The sequence below is a fragment of the Lolium perenne genome, chromosome 2, assembly GCF_019359855.2.
Source record: "Lolium perenne isolate Kyuss_39 chromosome 2, Kyuss_2.0, whole genome shotgun sequence".
NCBI lineage: Eukaryota > Viridiplantae > Streptophyta > Magnoliopsida > Poales > Poaceae > Lolium > Lolium perenne.
Genome location: NC_067245.2, coordinates 113484233 through 113503698, shown reverse-complemented (window position 1 = coordinate 113503698; position 19466 = coordinate 113484233). Strand labels below are relative to the sequence as shown.

Genomic DNA, 19466 nt, shown 5'->3' with positions numbered 1-19466 from the left:
ATTTCTCCGGCTTCGGGTTTGGGGACGTCGGAATCGCGTATGAAGCTCCAGTGAGCGGAGATCATACCCTCGTTCTGGAGCTCTCTAAGCTCCACATCAGTAGTTTCGCAGGGCCACCACTGACCCCGCTCTCCTTCACGGATCCGGGCCTTGGACGCCCTCTTGTTTTCCGCCTCCTGTACTTTGGCTGCCATCCTAGCTTGTCCCTCGAGTTCTTCTTGAAGCTCTTTGAGGGAGGGGATCCGGCCTGGAGCGGTGCTGGAAGATGCGGAAAACGGTTGAGCTAACCTAATGTCGGAAACATATGGTGGCAGGTATGCTATGGGATCCGGACATATTGGTTCTAATGGATTGGGATCCGGGCTACTCGGAGAGCTACCAGTACAGTGCGATGAATCAAGTGGCATGCTTCCGGCTGCACCCATGCAAATTATTTGAGTATCCGGATCTACACTAAGTTTATCTTCTACGAGGCCGGCGCATGTACCGTTAATGGCGCGGTGGCTCGACGGAGCTCCGGTGAAGTCGAGGTCGCCGGACTTAAAGGAAATCACCTCGCGTGACCACGAATCGGCGGCGGGAAGGATTTCCCGTTCAACCGAAGGGGTCTTGGCGCAAGGAGAGGCTTGGACTGGCGGTGCGCGGAGTTCACCGTGGCAAGGTTCGCCGGAGATGAGATCCGTCAGGCGGCGCAGCACGAGGAAGAAGACGATGAGGGTGAGGAGGTGAAAGAATGAGAAGTTACCGCGGGCGAGGGTTATATATAGACCCCGCGCGGAGATTCGTGTTTCGGATCTAACGGCGGAAACTGAACAGTCACGCCGCTGGATGATCGACACGTGTCTTAGGTCAAATAATGGTAAAATGACGTGGAGGTAACTTAACTGTGCGCTCCCGAAATTTCCGGCTAAAAGATTCGCATCTCCGAAGATTTAGCGCGGGAAAAAAGGAAGTTGTGCGCGGGAAAAGTGGAATCTCCGTTGCAATATCTTATCTGAAGATGAAGGATTTCCGAGTGAATGAACCCAGAATCAAGTAAGAAGTTTTGAAGCTCTTCAAGATTCTCTTCGGATCCGAGCTGAATGAAGTCGGAGGAATGATGAATCTCGGAGAACTTCGGGGGCTACTGTTGTGGGTATACTTTATGGGTATATCAACGGCATGGCCTAGATCCGGCAAGCCCGGGTGGCTCATAGTTGGTGGTGAGGCATGTGGCCCATCGGGCGGCCCAGTTGCTGTAGATCATGAAGGATGAGGTCTAGCCCAGGAACAGGAAGCCGGATCTCAACCGACCTATGAAGGAGGCCGGATCCGTGACAGCCCATGAAGTATCCGGATCCAGCACGTATTTGGAGGAAGGCGGATCCTTGACGTACACGGCAAGATATTGCACCGTAGTTAGGTAACTTGTATTCCGGCTAGGACTATCCATGTAAACCCTAGATCCGTGCGCCTATATAAGCCGGATCCCGGGAGCCCTAGAGGCACAACCACAACTCATTGTAACAACGCGAAAGCGCCCAGATAATTCCAGACAAGCAGCAGTAGGCCCTGTCATCGTGCAGGTGTTCCGAAGCTGGGTAAATCGCGTACCACCGTCCCGAGAGCACTCCGCCCAATGGCCCCTACTTCTTCTCCCCCTCGTGAGGATCCCTCCTCCGGGGTACCGTCGATTAGGCAACGACAGCGGCGGTTTTATCCACGCTCCTAAGTCCACATAGCCGAGTCTTGATGTGCGAGCCTAGTTATGTAGTTGTGAACTAAAGACGAGCTTGTGTTGTAATAAACTTTATCCAGCACTTTACTTGCATGTCTGTTTAATTACTAGTTCGACTATGTTTGTGAACTTATATATATGGCTCTATCGTTTTCCGCACTTGATTTGGTCGTTAATTTTGTTTGCATATGCCGATGATTAGAATGGTTGGTCACTTGTACACTCGGGGGTAGAGCAAGCGAGCCTGGTGTGATGGCACAAATATCCATGTCTTGTGCATCCTACCTGGCCTCGCTTACTCCATCCCTGAATGTTAAAATTTGTTTTGACCAACAATGTATGATGCCCTCGTCATTCCATTTGCTTTGGTTTTTCAGAATGCCGATGATTAGAATGTTCGGTCAACTGTACACCCCGGGGTGACGCAAGTGAGCCTGGTGTGATGGCACAAGTATCAATCTCTTGTGCATCCTACCTGGCCTCACTTACGCCATCCCGGGATGTTCATATTTGTTTCGACCAACAATGTATGAGGCCATCGTCATTCCATTTGCTTTGGTTTTTCAGAATGCCGATGATTAGAATGTTTGGTCACCTATACACTTGGAGGAGGGGCCAGTGAACCTGGTGCGATGACACAAATATCAATCTCTTGTGCATCCTACTTGGTTTCACTGACGCCTTCTCTAAATGTTCATATTTGTTCCGACCAACAAAATATGAGGCATTCCATTTAGTTCATACTAGCTACTTGTCTCTTATTTGAGTTTGCACTTCTTAATTGCATTGGCCGATGATTAAATTTTGTGGTCACTACACTTGGGGGAGGCGCTAGTGAGCCTGGTGCGATGACACAAGTATCAATCTCTTGTGCATCCTACCTGGCCTCACTAACGCCTTCCCTAAATGTTAATATTTGTTTGGACCAACAATGTATGAGGCATTCCATTTAGTTCATACTAGCTACTTGTCTCTTATTTGAGTTTGCACTTCTTAGTTTCTTTGGCTTGTTCATATATGTGCAGATATGACGTGGTATGTCGTGTACAAGGGCAAGGTTCCCGGAGTCTACAACGACTGGGAGGAGTGTCGGAGACAGGTTCACCGTTTTAGCGGTAACAGCTACAAAGGGTACACCACTAGAGCGGAGGCCGAAGATAGATACGCACGCTATCTGGCGGGAGAGAGGACGGAGCGAAGGAGGAACCGGATGAAGACCACTTTCATCGGGACAGTGCTAGTAGTGACTCTAGCTCTCTTCTATGTGATGCTAGTTTAGATGATCGACCTTGTGTAACCACTAGCTCATTTGTGACTTGTAACACCGTAACACTTATTTAATATTTGAAATCTTGTGAATCATGGAGGCTAATGTGAAGGACTATGTATTGGTATACTGTGCTAGCTGCTTATATGTGTTATATATACTATATTTGTGTTGTTATAGTGTGATATACAACCTGTACAAATACCTGCCAGGAATACAAAAAATAAAAACGAAATACTAGCAGTTGCGCACTAGAGGACCATCAGTGGCGCACGACCAGTAAGTATCAGTGGCACACTAGTTTGGACCTTGTGGCGCACTACTCTCTGATCCCCTTTCGAAAGTAGCAGTGGCGCACGGCAGCTGCCAGCAATGGCGCACGTCTGAGAGACTGCAGTGGCGCACTTGAACAGGCAGCAATGGCGCACCAGAACGCAATAACAGTGGCGCACCCCAGGAGGTAGCAGTAGCGCACCGACACCATAGAGTAGTGGCGCACTACTGCAGAATAACAGTGGCGCACCCCTTTGGGGTAATAGTGGCGCATCACTGGACTTGTCAATGGCGCACCACGTAGTGCGCCACTGTTACTTAGGGTAGTTGTGGCGCACCACTAGTGCGCCACTACTAAGACTTAGCAGTGGCGTGATAACAGTGGCGCACCACTAGTGCGCCACTGATGGGTAAAAGTGGTGCGCCACTGATTGCCCTTTTCCTAGTAGTGGCTTAATTGGGTGTGTCCATTATATCATTCATACAATGATATAACCTTGTTATTAATAACATCCAATGTTCATGATTATGAAACTAATCATCCATTAATCAACAAGCTAGTTAAGAGGCATACTAGGGACTCTTTGTTGTTCACATAACACACATGTATCAATGTTTCAGTTAATACAATTATACCATGGTATGTAAACATTATCATAAACACAAAGATGTATTATAATAACCTTTTTATTATTGCCTCTTGGGCATATCTCCAAGAGTCTCTCACTTGCACTAGAGTCAATAATCTAGTTTACATTTGAAAAAATATAACACCTTGGCCTTCTGGTGCTTTATCATGTTTTGCTCATGGGAGAGATTTTAGTAAACGGATCTGACATGCTCAGAAACGTATGTATTTTGTAATTCATCTGCGTCTCAACACATCACTCATTTCCAAATGAGTCGGCATTAAATATGTTTGGTCTTCTGGTGGAACCTTAATTCCGCGGTCTGAAATATGTCACTAATATTGTCACACACAATATAGTTTCAAAGTTCTGACTCCGTCGGACCTACACCAAGTTCTCAAAGAACCTCTTGACTTTAACATCCTTTGTCATTGTCAAAACAATGACATACTCTGCCTTCTTTTGTAGAATCCGTCATAATATTTAGAACTCTTCTAAATCTAGCTCATTGTGCTACCTTTTAAACAACACTTAGTCTAATTTGAGATTGAAATTTTATTTTCATATGTGACAAAAACAAATATCGGTGCAACACCTTACAGCGATTTGTTTGTCATTTCTCCATACAAAACTATATATGTATATTCTTGGTTCTTCTTAAGTACTCAAGAATATTCTTACTGTTTTTCAATGATCATCACATGAATCATTCTGGTACATGCTCATAACATTTTTAAGAGTACGTGATATCTGATTGTGTACATATTATTTGTGATCTATAATCACTCATGTGTTTTTTTACTCATTGAGTGTCAGATACACTCAAGTCTTGTAAAAACTTCACATGACAAGAACATTTTCTTAATATTTCTATATTGAACTACTTCAATATCCATTCTATGTACTTTGACTTAAACTTATTATGTGTTTCAATCTATCTTCATAGATCTTGACACTAAATTTGTTTCAGTCCATATCTTTTCATTGAAGTTAATTTCTTAATGAAACCTTTTTAATCAAGTATATAATTACATGATTTATAACCAACTATATGTCATCTACATAAAGTATTATAAATATGTCTCAGCACTCCCACTTAATTTCTTGCAAATGCAAGCCTCTTCATCGTTTCTGATGAAATCAAAAACTCTTTGACTATTTCATCTGGTGAAGATTCCAACTCCGTGATACTCACTTCATCCAATTGAAGTTCGTATACCTATCTAGTATTCTACGGACTAGCAAAACAATTGGTTGTATCTTGTATACACCTTTAATACACACTTCTGTTAAGTAGTGTATTTTTCCATCCTACTAGCATATCTCATAAAAGAAATATGTAGTGATTACTAGAATAATCCACATAGACTATAAGCATTGCCACGGAAGATCTAATATTATCGTAGTCAACTCTTTGAACTTTGTCGTAAACAACTTTTCGACAAGTTGAGCTTCTTCAAGGATATTTCATCCAAGTCCATCAATTTCATAGATCCATTTACTTTCAAAAAGTATTCATCTATCTTGGATTTCATGGCGTATAGCCATTTTAACGGAGTCAGGGCCCATCATAACTTCTTTGTTTGTAGTTGGTTTATAATTGTTCAAAATCAATCCTTTGTCCACAAATCATTTATTTGATCACAAAGTAAACCATACCTACAAGGTTCAATATGTACTTCGATCTCCATGGCTAAAACACTTTGTAGTCATGGGAGCCATGATTGTCGTGGCCGCTTCCGAAACCAATTCCGATGCTGCGCTATTCTGATCATTATGCTCAGGTTCATAAACCTTATCAAATTATATTGTCCTCCCACTCAAATACTTCACTAGAAACAATTTCTCGGAAATAAGAAACATTGACAAACACTTTTGTCTTTGTCTCGTGGGAAGAATTCCCAATTAAATCTCTGGGATAACCAACAAAGACATTCATCCGATTTTGGTTGTAAACTCTTAGACCAAAATTTAAAGAAAAGACTATTATGGTTTATACCCATACCATAACTTGTATGGTGTCATTTCAACGGATCATGATGATGCTCTATTCAGTGTAAAAGTGGTAGTCTCTAAAGCATAATCCACAAAAATATAATGGCATTAATATTTTATCTCATCATTGACCCAACAAGGTTTGGATACATCTCTCGGATACTTCATCATCACTATGATACTCCAAGAAACGTGAGTTGTAGAACAATTTCATAACTCTCTTAGATGTTCGCTAAAACTAGTAATTCAAATATTTCCACTATGATCCAATCATAGATATTTGACTTTTCTATTACGATGATTTCCACTTCATGCTGAAATTTATTTGAATCTTATTCAAATGTTTCAAAATTCTTCCTTATCGAATATATCCACATATATATACTCAATTCGTTGTTTGAAGTTTTCATGAAGTAGAAGAATCTCCCGCACACAACTATGTCCAGTGAACCACATACATCATCATGTATGTTTTTACTAAGTTAGTTGTCCGTTCAACTCTTGGCCTATGAACGGTATTTTAGTCATTACTTTTAGAAAAGATTTTGCAAGCGCCAAACGATTCAAAAATCAAATGACTCCAAAAATCCATTTGCATGGAGTTCCTTCATGCGTTCCTTTCTAACATGACCTAAATGGCGGTTCCACAAATAAGTGGAATTCAAATCATTTGCCTTATGGCATTTTAGCGGCAGTGTTATATATGTGTGTTTCACCATTAAGATTTATAATAACTTATCCATCGTACATGGAGTAATGTCATAATTTGAACAACTTATTGTTTTCATTTGACTAGAGCAAAATAACAATTATTAAGTTCTTTATTATAAATTCTAAGGGCTAGATAGAATGCTTAACGACGAACATAATAACACTTTATTCTGTTCCAGACGTGCATTCCTATCATATTCCTTGTCAGTCACTTGGCCATTGTATTCTTGTGTTGCGTTGTTTTGTATGACACTTCATACCAACCAATATAGTACTAATACCCAAGAATTTCATAGTGTGACTTAACTAGGAATACAACCATAACATGTATATCATTTATATACACCTGAGCTAGACTTTCTAGTCTTTTCTTTTCTTTTTGCCAAAATATCTTTTGCAGTTTCTCTTTTAGCTTTCCTCATTATTCAGAAAAACACTTTAACATTATTAACTTCTAGGTTTGTTGGTCAAATACCAATAACCTTGAGGTTCTTACTTTAAGTTGATCATCATATGACAAGTGTTTCAGATTTCACTATTAGTAACTTTGTAATATGATCAACAATTTCACTCATAATTTTATCCATCATATCATGACGACTTTCCGAGACCTTGTCTGTACATGCTAGGCTCGTAAAGTTTTAACCTTGGTATTCGCATGTGCAAATCTGGCTTGCACCCGTTGTATGCACACGTAGAATCTATCACACCCGATCATCACATGATGCTTCAAAACGAAGAGTCTTAGCAACGATGCATACTAAGGACGATCACTTCATGGATATGCGAATATCGTTAGTGCCCCAATAGTTGGAGGATTGGGACGCCTTGCGTCTTCAACCTTCGTACATTCCCATAAAACTTATGAGTTTATGTAGTCTCACCAAATTATATTCTATCATCTTGCAATAAGGTCTTAGATATCACATATATCTCATACCTTGATTATTTCTGAAAACTAAATTTTCAGCTCCTTACTTTTCAAACATATTTGAACTTTCAAGTTTCACGGAGACAAGATAACTTTAGGTACTAATTGAAACCATAGTTCTTTGAATCAACAATGTGAGGTTTACTAAAAGTTTGCAATAGAACTTAATCAATTCTTGATTCTTTAACAATACGGTACCAATCCGTAAAGTTTCTTGTCAGATTTTAACAGTATTTCTATCTCAATAACAAGACTAGCGCATGGTAGAAAGCGGATGCCAATACTACAAAAATTAATTCAAAATACTACTCAGACTATGTTTATGATAATTAGTTCATGTTTTAATCTAATTACTAATGAACTCCCACTTAATACAACATCCCTCATAGTTGTTAAGTGGTACACGATCCAAATCCACTACACCAAAAACCGATCATCACGTGAGATGATGTAGCTTCAATGGTGAACATCAACATGTTGATCATATCATCCATATGACTCGTGTTCAACCTTTCGGTTTCCATTGTCCCGAGGCCATGTCTGTACATGCTAGGCTCGTCAAGCAAACCCAAGTATTCCGCGTGTGCAACATGGCTTACACCCGTTGTATATGAACGTTGAATCTATCACATCCGATCGTCACGAGATGCTTTGAAACGACGAACTTTGGCAACGGTGCATATGAGGGGAGAACACTTTATTATCTTGATATTAATGTGAGGGATCATCTTATAATGCTACCGCCGCGTTCTAAGCAAAATAAGATGCATAAAGGATTAACATCACATGCAATTCATATGTGATATGATATGGCCCTTTTGTCTTTGCGCCTTCGATCTTCATCTCCAAAGCACGGACATGATCTCCATCATCAATGGGCATGATCTCCATCATCGTCGGTGTAGCGTCAAGGTCCATGGCGCCGTCTTCATGGTTGTTCACCTCATGTAGCAACTATTACAACTACTTTGAAATACTACTCAACATGAAATTTAAAGACAACCATCAGGCTCCTGCCGGTTGCCACAATACAATAATGATCGTCTCATACATATTCATCATCACATCATGGCCATATCACATCACCAAACCCTGCAAAAACAAGTTAGACGTCCCTAATTTGGTTTGCATATTTTACATGGTTTAGGGTTTTCGAGTAAGATCTAATCTACCTACGAACATGAACCACAACGGTGATACTAGTGTTGTCAATAGAAAGAGTAAATTGAATCTTCACTATGGTGGGAGAGACAGACACCCGCAAAGCCACTTATGCAATACAAGTTGCATGTCGAACGTGGAGCAAGTCTCATGAACGCGGTCATGTAAAGTTAGCCCGAGCCGCTTCATCCCACCATGCCACAAAGATGCAAAGTACTCGAACTAAAGACAACATAAGCATCAACGCCCACAAAACCATTGTGTTCTACTCGTGCAACCATCTATGCATAGACACGGCTCTGATACCACTGTAGGGATTCGTTGCATAGAAAACAAAAATTTTCCTACCGCGAGAACGCAATCCAAGCCAAGATGCAATCTAGAAGACGGGAGCAACGAGGGGATGATCAAGACTCACCCTTGAAGATTTCCAAAGCCTATAAGAGTAGGCTCTTATTGCTGCGGTAGACGATCACTTGCCGCTTGCAAAAGCGCGTAGAAGATCTTGATCACGGTGCCACGATCGGGTAGCACCTCCGTACTCGGTCACACGTTCGGTGTTGATGAAGACGACGTCCTTCTCCCCGTTCCAGCGGGCAGCGGAAGTAGTAGATCCTCCTCGGAATCCCGGCAGCACGACGGCGTGGTGACGGTGGTGGTGGAGAACTCCGGCAGGGCTTCGCCTATGTGCTGCGGGAGTTTGTATGTGGAGGAGGGGAGGCTAGGGTTTGGGGAGAGGGGGCTATGGGCGCCGGCCTCAAGGGGGCAGGGGTGGTGCGGCCAAGCCATGGGCTGCCCCTCCCTCTCCTCCTCATTATATAGGTGGAACCCCAAGGGTTTGCCCAAAGTCTTCGAATAAGACCCCAACAGAAAAACTGCCTTATGGACGAAACCTAGAGGGACAGGGACTCTCCCCTTCCCCCTTTTCTTGGCCGGCCAAGGAGGTGGAGTCCACCCCTCCCACTTGGTTGGCTGGTTAGGGTTTGTGGAGTCCCTCCGGGACTCCTCCTTCCATAGTGATTTATTCCGGATAATTCTAGAAACCACCTTCCATAAATTCACCGGATCATTTCCAAACTTGGAAAGTGACTTCCTATATATGAATCTTATTCTCCGGATCATTCCGGAACTCCTCGTGATGTCCTGGATCCCATCCGAGACTCCGAACAAAACTTCGAACTCCATTCCATATTCCATATCTATTTAAACGACATCAAACCTTAAGTGTGTCACCCTACGGTTCGCGAACTATGTAGACATGGTTGAGAACTCTCTCCGACCAATAACCAATAGCGGGATCTGGAGATCCATAATGGCTCCCACATATTCAACGATGACTTTAGTGATCGAATGAACCATTCACATACGATACCAATTCCCTTTGTCACTCGGTATTTTACTTGTCCGAGGTTTGATCATCGGTATCTCTATACCTCGTTCAACCTCGTCTCATGACAAGTACTCTTTACTCGTACCGTGGTATGTGGTCTCTTATGAACCATTTATATGCTTGCAAGCTATTAGACGACATTCCACCGAGAGGGCCCAGAGTATATCTATCCGTCATCGGGATGGACAAATCCCACTGTTGATCCATATGCCTCAACTCATACTTTCCGGATACTTAATCCCACCTTTATAACCACTCATTTACGCAGTGGCGTTTGATGTAATCAAAGTACCTTTCCGGTACAAGTGATTTATATGATCTCATGGTCATAAGGACTAGGTAACTATGTATTGAAAGCTTATAGCAAATAACTTAATGACGTGATCTTATGCTACGCTTAATTGGGTGTGTCCATTATATCATTCATACAATGATATAACCTTGTTATTAATAACATCCAATGTTCATGATTATGAAACTAATCATCCATTAATCAACAAGCTAGTTAAGAGGCATACTAGGGACTCTTTGTTGTTCACATAACACACATGTATCAATGTTTCAGTTAATACAATTATACCATGGTATGTAAACATTATCATAAACACAAAGATGTATTATAATAACCTTTTTATTATTGCCTCTTGGGCATATCTCCAAGATAATATGCTTGTCCCAAAATATGATTGACTGTGGTATAACTTTGATGCTTTTATCTTTGACAATCTTTATTTCTAGTATTTCTATGAACTTCAGAGGTGCCTGAGCATTTATGTTTTGCTGATCAAATACGGGCAAGCGAGATACCACTTTATCATACTCTTTTATGAACATTGCAATCCTGCTGATAGGCATGATTCATGATGCTTGTTATTAATTTGTTGGTACCTTTCCATGATTGACATAGCTATTAGATAATCTTATTTGCATGTATCTTATTATGAATTGCCTAAGTACTTGTCCATATCATGAGAATATTTACATCATATGAACAAATGTGTTCATGAAAGTTCTTTTATCGCACTCAGTTGTTAACTGAATTGCTTGAGGACAAGCAATAAGCTAAGCTTGGGGGGAGTTGATACGTTCAAAACGTATCTACTTTCCCGAACACTTTTGCTATTGTTTTGCCTCTAATTTGTGTGTTTTGGATACAACTAACGCAGACTAACGCTGTTTTCAGCAGAATTGCTCTGGTGTCTCGCTTTTGTGCAGAAATCCAACTTTCAGGAAAATCCCCGGAATTTATGTCGAAGGTCTTATTTTTCTAGAAGAATTACGGAGCCAGAAGGGCAAGCCAGGTGGAGGCCCGAGGCCCCCACACACTAGGCCGGCGCGGCCCAGGAGGGGGGGGCGCCGCCCTACTGTGTGGCCTCCTCGGCTGGCCTCCGACGCCCTCCACTGGACTACTTAAGGGTTTCGATCTAAAAACGCGAGACGAGAAGTCGAAGTCGCCAGAAACCTCCCAGTACGCCGCCACCGTCGCGAAACTCCATCTCGGGACCAGAAACTCCGTTCTGGCACTCCGCCGGGACGGGGAATTAGAGGAGATCATCGCCATCATCACCACCGACGCCTCTCCATCGACCAGCAATGTTTCCCCCATCCATGTGTGAGTAATTCCCCCGCTGTAGGCTGAAGGGGATGGTAGGGATTGGATGAGATTGGTCATGTAATAGCATAAGATTGTTAGGGCATAGTGCCTAGTGTCCGTAATTGGTACTTTGATGATATTGTTGCAACTTCTTATGCTTAATGCTTGTCACTAGGGCCCGAGTGCCATGATCTCAGATCTGAACATGTTATTGATTCATCATGATATGCATTGTTTTATGATCTTACCTGCAAGTTTTATACACATGTTGCTGTCCGGAACCCGAGGCCCCGAAGTGACAGAAATCGGGAAAACCGGAGGGGATGTCAGTGATGTGAGGATCACATGTGTTCACGGAGTGTTAATGCTTTGCTCCGATACTTTATTAAAAGGAGTACCTTAATATCCAGTAGATTCCCTAGAGGCCCGGCTGCCACCGGCTGGTAGGACAAAAGATGTTGTGCAAGTTTCTCATTGCGAGCACGTACGACTATATACGGAACACATGCCTATTGATTGCTTTGTACTTGGACACCGTTTTATTATTATATGCAAATGCCCTGCTTGATTGTTACATGAGTTTCTCTCATCCATGCAACGCCCGTCATCCATCCCTGTGCCTACAGTATTTTAATCCTGCTGTTTACTATAATCACTACTGCTGTCTTTGTTACTCTACTACTGTTATTTCACTACTGCTACTGCTATAAAACTGTTACTACTGATAAACTCTTGCGAGCAAGTCTGTTTCCAGGTGCAGCTGAATTGACAACTCCGATGTTAAGGCTTTCAAGTATTCTTTGTCTCCCCTTGTGTCGAATCAATAAATTGGGTTTTACTTCCCGCGAAGACTGTTGCGATCCCCTATACTTGCGGGTCATCAATAACCTGAAGGTGGACTTTTTAGGCATAGATGCATGCTGGAAAGCGGTCTATGTATTTTGTCGTAATGCCCAATTAAATCTCACACTACTCATCATAACATGTATGTGCATTGTCATGCCATCTTTATTTGTCAACTGCCCAACTGTAATTTGTTCACCCAACATGCTATTTCTTATGGGAGAGACACCACTAGTGAACTGTGGACACCGGTCCATTCTTTTACATCGAATACAATCTACTGCAATTCTCGTTCTTACTGTTTTCTGCAAACATCATCATCCACACTATACGTCTAATCCTTTGTTACAGCAAGCCGGTGAGATTGACAACCTCACTGTTTCGTTGGGGCAAAGTATTTTGGTTGTGTTGTGCAGGTTCCACGTTGGCGCCGGAATCCCTGGTGTTGCGCCGCACTACACTCCGCCACCATCAACCTTCAACGTGCTTCTTGGCTCCTACTGGTTCGATAAACCTTGGTTTCTTACTGATGGAAAACTTGCCGCTGTACGCATCACACCTTCCTCTTGGGGTTCCCAACGGACGTGTGTTGTACGCGTATCACCTATCCAGATGACTTGGAATACCACTACAATGATCACATGTCATTCCATGCAAAAACCTTTTGGGTTGATCCATCCAAGGCCAAGGAAGACAACATCAAGAGAAACAACTCAAGCGGGTTCAAGGGTTTGGGCCCAAAAACAAGAACTTGCTACAATTTGTGTTCCTACTTGAATTAGGAGGGGTTGTGTTGCGTAGGTCCAGTGCCAGGTTATAAGCATTACGGACAGTGAATAAGCCATGTCGTTCAGGTATCCAAGAAATTCAATCTTCCGCTTCATAATTGGGCAGCATAATTTTAAGAATTTCCTCAGCATCATAAGTAGAAAAGATGTGTCTAACCTTGCCTTCATTCCATGAGTGGTCATCTTGATTAATCAAGTGTTTCACCTTCCTTACTCTTGAATTGTTCACATTGTTTGTGATTTTCATGTCACCTCTTGGAACCCAATTGTCTCTCCAAATCCTTACCTTTTTCCATTTCCAATACGCCAGACAATGCCCTTTTTTAGCAATTCTAGCCATGCATAATACCCTGCCAACATGGAGAGGGGTTGGTAATGAAAGCTGTATCTGTGAGTTCACCCGAAGGATAACATTTTGCCTTGAGGAGTCTGGCACAGAGGCTATTTGGAAACGCAATAAGGCGCCAGGCCTGTTTTGCGAGTAATGCCTGGTTGAAAAGGTGCAGGTCTCGGAACCCCATTCCACCCTGTCCTTTTCTTTTTGTTAATTTGTTCCAGCTCATCCAGTGCATTTTGCGTCTTTCATTCTCATCTACCCACCAAAAATCTCTAATTAGCTTCATGAGCTCTTCGCAAAAACCTGCCGAGAATTGGAACACACTCATAGGGTAAGTTGGGATTGCTTGAATCACTGCTTTAATTAGAACATCTTTTGCACCACTGGAAGAGTATTTTTCTGCATAATCTGAAAATTTCTTCATTATTGTTCCCTTGATAGGCTGAAATTTTCCATCTTTCATCCGGCCCTCCGGCACTGGCAGACCCAAGTATTTTTCTTCAAAGCCAACTGTTTGAATGTCAAGGATTGAAGCTACCTCATTTCCTTCTTCCACTGTACACTTATTCCCTAGTAAAAGTGAACATTTTCTAGGGCTCAACAATTGTCCTGTAGCTTCCTCATACTTATTTAGAACCATTTTAATTTTGTTTGCTTGGTCCACATTAGCTTCAAAGAACAATAGGCTGTCATCTGCAAAGAGCAGATGCGATATTCCAGGACTACGTCTGCACACTTTAAGGTCTCTAATCTGTCATTTATCAATCTCTTCTTGAAGCAGCCTAGATAGGCCATCTGCCACGAAGAGAAATAGATAAGGTGATAGCAGGTCACCTTGGCGAAGGCCTCTTGATGGTCTAAAACTTTCCAGAATTTCCCCATTGAAGCGAACTGAATATTGTACTGTTTTAATACAAGTCATCACCCACTTAATCCACTGTCTAGCAAAACCAAGCTTTTCAAGAATTCCTTCAAGATAATTCCAATCTACTCTGTCGCAGGCTTTAGCCAGGTCAAGCTTGTAAGCACCAAATTTTCCTTTCCTATCCGAGCTCTTCTGCAAAGAATGGATACACTCAAAAGCAATAAGCGCATTATCCGTTATTAATCTGCTTGGAATAAAGGCACTCTGATTAGGGGATATTATCTCCTGTAGCATCGGTCTCAGCCGATTGACTAAACATTTAGATATCACCTTGTATATTACATTACACAAGCTAATGGGTCTAAAGTCTCGTAAGCAAACTGGATTTTTCTTTTTCGGAATTAAGACAATGATCGTATCATTTATTCCTTCAGGCATCTTACCACTCAGAAAGAATTCCTTAATTGCTGCAATAATATCATCTTTGAAGACTCCCCAATGGCGTTGGTAGAACCTAGCTGGGAAGCCGTCTTTTCCTGGAGCTTTTAGAGGGCCGATTTGAAACAGTGCATTGCTTATTTCATCATCTGAAAAAGCTACGCATAAGCCCTCATTCATATGATGTGTGATTTGTGGCTGTACTAGATCTAAAATGGCTCTCGGCTGCACATGTTGAACAGCTGTATAGAGTTCTTTGAAATTTTTTGTAGCCATACCCTCCATTTCTTCTTTATTTTCAGTCATCGATCCATCCTGTCTCTGGAGCCGATCAATTCTATTCTTCTTTTTTCTCCAAGTTGCCTTTTTATGGAAAAATTTCGTGTTTGAGTCTCCTTCTTTCAACCAGTTTATTTTTGATCGTTGACGCCAGTAAATCTCCTCCTGCTCAAGTAAACTATCAAGCTCTTTTTCAATCTGGATTTTTTTCTTGTTGGTCTTGTATTGCATAACTAAACACATGTCGCTAATCAAGAAAGGCTGGAAGTGTAATTTGGACATTTCAAACTTGTATTTTCGTACTGGATGACAAGAGTTATCGCTGATCCTCACAGGATCAAGAACTTACTGGAACTATAATAACCACGGGTCTTAATTAACCACTTCACATTGACATTTTCCCTGGGGAAGCTCCCAGTCCAAATCATGAAAATTTATGTGAAGGACCGACGCATAACATATGAAACAGTTCCCGAATGGAGGCACACTCATCACACGAGCCTTCTATGTGGCAGTGTGCAGTATCCACATTTAGCAACAAAAACCTTGAGCTAAGAAAAACATATGAAACAAAAACAAACTGACTGAAGCAAAACAATCCCTCAGAAGAGAATGTTTCGGAGCGAATGAGCGCAGTTGTGGGAGTACAGAACCACTGTTCCTAGCAAGAATTTATTTCAGTTCCAGGCAGGCACTACTAACCAGCATCGCGGTCACTTCTTCGCCGGCGTCGGTTGCTCAGGTACTTTATCCGCCGTACTCTCTGTTGCCGCCGGAGGGGCTGCGGCTGCCTTGCCACCTATTGTAGGATTTTCGCCATCGGCCGCGCCCTTCTTCTCACCCTCTCCAGCTGCCTGCTTGCCGTCCTTCTTCTGCTCCACCTCCTTTGCGTCTTTGCCGCCATCCTTCTTGGCATCGCCGTCTTTCTTGGCATCCTCCTTCGCCGGCGGGGGCAGCGGCGGCACCATGTGCGTCGGCGGGTTCTGCTTGAGCTTCATGAGGGCTTGGCGCATCCGGGAGAGATCAGTGGGCTTGCCCGGCTTTGGCCCCTGCACCACCACGATGTTGGGATTCTTCTCCAGCTCCTTTTTCTTTCTGGCGGCGCCCCTCTTCTCCAGCCCCGGGATCTCGTGAGGGACCAGCTCCGCAATCGCCTTCCAGTACTGCTTGTCCGCCTCCTTGTGGAATTTTTCTTGGTTCGCCAAGAACAGCTGATACATACATGATTTGCATTTGATTTCGATCATGTGAATGAACACTCAGCCTAACTTAATAAGAAGATAAATGTGTGCAGTCAGTGTGAACTGTGAACTGCATGCTTGCCTTCTCCCTGTCTCTGTTCTGTGTCCGTTTGTTCTGGCAGTTCATCTTGCGCTTCTCGAGGAAAGATTTTTTGAACTCATCGGCCTCTGCGATGATCTCGCTGCGCCGCTCTTTCTCCTTGCGCTCTTTCTCCTCCAGCGTCAACCTGTTCTGCCTGCAAGATGAAGCCAGCAAGCCGTTCTCAACTTGAAATCTTCAGCTCGGTTCAGACACTGAAGAAAATTAGGCGATCACGAATATGCACGAGACAGATCTGCCTACATTGCGATCTATTGCATGGATCGTCGAACAGATATAAGAAGAGATTATTCATAGCACTCACCGACGCCACTCACGCCGGAGGATGCCCTCCTCTCGCATGGCCTCTGGCGGCGGCAGGACAGCCCCGACGAACACGTCGTCAACAATGCCACCACCGTGGAAACCGGCACTAATGCCACCGTGATGCACGCCCATCACTTCCTCGACACCGATGTACCCGTAGCCGGCGCCATTCGAGTCCGGCGGCATGCCGTAGCCGCCGTACCCACCGTCGCCCGCGATCCCGGCAAGGTCGTCCTCGGAGAGGGCGGTGCCGAAGGACGAGTAGGACGTGGCGAAGCGGTGGCCGCGATGCAAGGTATGTCCCCCACTGTCGTCGGCATTGTAGACGCCGGGGATATCGACGGTAGGATCGAAGGGAGTCTGTGACATCAGCGGGTCGTCGTCGCCGGCAACTGCCGTGACGGAGTCGAAGGACGACATGGTAGGGTACGTGGTGGTTCAGCGGATCTCTTGAGGTTTTTTATCCGACAAGAATGGAAGCGAGGTCGCGTGGAGCAAGTAGAGAGAGCTCGTGCCCGAGTTTCGTGGCATGTTTTCCCCCTCTTTGACCTTGCGTTAGCGCGGTAATACCGTCAGTTAACGAGTTCTCGCACTCTCTGTACATCACTGTTTCATGAAAATATAAAAAAAAATGCAGTAGGGAAACCTATTGTACAGTTTCAGAAAAAATATTGTCACATTACAGAAATACGCAATAAAGCACATCTAGAAGAAACGTTCTTGCAGGGAATGGACATTGGACCATGGAGACTCTCAGGCCATGCTTGATCCGGCGCCGTTTGATTAAATAGTTGAACTGATACTGGTTGTTCGTGTGGCTTTCTGGTACCATCCCAATAAATGGTGGGCCTGCTCCTCAGCAACCATGTGTACGTGGTGCTATGTGCGTGTTGAAATTGGACTGGGTGGTGCAATGGTTTCCCCCTAGTTTAGCTCGCTAGCAGGGGCAAAATTGTTATTTCACCTCCCATTTGTTGTTGGACCCACTATGGAAAGGACAATGTCTGACATGTGTGGCAACCGAGGCTTTGTCTCCGGGTAAGGGGGCTCCCAACATCGCCGGCCATGGAGAGTCCTCTCATTGTCCATGCATGGGGAGAGAATGGTAGGCTTCCCTCCTCATCTATTCCTCAGCTTGCCCAAATGGCCTCTATGTCAAATCCTCAGAACCCTATCTACCGACGATTCTTGAAAATTGTTCTATAGAACCATAGAGCATCATTCACTAGTAGACATCGGCACTATGGTAATGGTTCAGAACCCTCTTGCGCAATGGAGAATGGTACTGGGATTTATCACTGATGTGAAAGACTCATCATAAAGTGCAAAGTCATTTTTGGTGTTGCCAGCGTCAACAGCGGAGATGTATAAGCATGGTTGAAGCGCTCTCCACATGCCGCCTCTCTACATGCCAGAACATGCCACAAACCACGAGACCTTCATGCTTGACAGTTGGACATAGATGTGTTGATCCTCGTCCTGTTGTGCATTGAGAACATGGTGTATAGCGTCGGAAGCACGTAGCCATCTGGGTGAGGGCCAGGATTTCCAAGTCTATGTGAGAGATGAGTGCACCGAGAACAATCTAGGGTGAGTTTGGTTCCTTGCAATGTTTTTTAAGGCATGCGTTGGGCCAAGTTTGGGACGGTTGGTTTGCCACGGCGTTCTGCATGTGTGGATCACACGGTTCTTAAAGTGGCTCAAAACTTTGCTCCCCAGGTATGGTCGATTCGTGCATTCTCGGCGGGCAGGCGCTGACGAGCGCAACGTGTGAAAAAGCTTGCACATGTGGAGAAAAAAGGAGATAAGATGGTACGCATCGATAAGGCGTGCCATAAATTGTCTCACCGCTCTCTCGCATCCCACTCCCTTTTCTCACCCGCCCTCTCCGCTCCTCTTCTCTCCCTCCTCTCACTGTCGGCGGTTCCACTGCTGCTGGTAGATCGAAGAACATTGTTGCGACAATGGAATAGGAGGCACTCGAAGCCCTCGGCCGGGAGGAGTTCATCGATTCGGATGCCGACACATTTTTCTCTGCTTCACTTAGTGCTCCTCGAGGTTTATCAATGGTTGTAAGCTCTCAAACCACTCCAAGCCACTTGGAAATGCGTACATCTGTGTTACCAAGCTTACTTTCGTCCATAATCGTTGCATGCACGAAAGATTTGTACAATTTTTTTTGCCGATTTAGACGGTTAAGATGGGGTTTGACCGTATAATTTCATCTCTTTTTGTTCGTGTGATATTTGATTAGCAGACCTACATGTCCATACATGCACATAACGATTTAATTTTTCCCAATATGGTCAGATTCACTTTTTAGGGTTAGATCTCCTCAACATTTGGAGGTTTCTATTGTACATGCCGATGATATGAATGTATCACTTCTTCCAGAAGGGAGGTTCCTCCCCAACCTAGTGGCTTGATCATCGATCTTGATTTCATCATGGCCTAGGTTGAGTAGGATAATCTATTCCGTCGATTTGTGGTCTTTATATGAGGCACTAATTTCTGTTTTCTAGCCAAGTGATTACACATGTGCGCTTGCAGTGCAAAGGGATGTTTCTACCAAACTTAGTACTATGATCATAAAGCATCATT

At 43.6% G+C, this 19466-nt stretch overlaps 2 protein-coding genes across 2 annotated transcripts; both read right to left on the bottom strand.

Annotated features, from left to right (window-relative positions):
• Nucleotides 1-15670: 15670 nt before the first annotated feature.
• On the bottom strand, nucleotides 15671-16545 carry LOC127328834 (clathrin light chain 3-like). Its single transcript, XM_051355406.2, has one exon. The coding sequence runs from the start codon at nucleotides 16463-16465 to the stop codon at nucleotides 15932-15934; it is 534 nt and encodes a 177-aa protein (XP_051211366.2). The 5' UTR covers nucleotides 16466-16545; the 3' UTR covers nucleotides 15671-15931.
• LOC127330213 (clathrin light chain 3-like) lies at nucleotides 16488-17585 on the bottom strand. The gene is made up of 2 exons (XM_051356496.2): nucleotides 16864-17585; nucleotides 16488-16695 (listed from the first exon to the last, which is right to left on the bottom strand). The coding sequence occupies exons 1-2, from the start codon at nucleotides 17283-17285 to the stop codon at nucleotides 16488-16490; spliced, it is 630 nt and encodes a 209-aa protein (XP_051212456.1). The 5' UTR covers nucleotides 17286-17585.
• Nucleotides 17586-19466: the final 1881 nt, after the last annotated feature.

What these genes read in the sequence shown, in the direction of transcription:
- LOC127328834 (XM_051355406.2), bottom strand. Translation starts at nt 16,465, where the DNA reads ATGATCGAAATCAAATGCAAATCATGTATGTATCAGCTGTTCTTGGCG.
- LOC127330213 (XM_051356496.2), bottom strand. Translation starts at nt 17,285, where the DNA reads ATGTCGTCCTTCGACTCCGTCACGGCAGTTGCCGGCGACGACGACCCG. An exon ending in CTCCGGCGTGAGTGGCGTCG is followed by an intron (nt 16,696 to 16,863) that starts GTGAGTGCTATG and finishes TTCATCTTGCAG; the next exon opens with GCAGAACAGGTTGACGCTGG.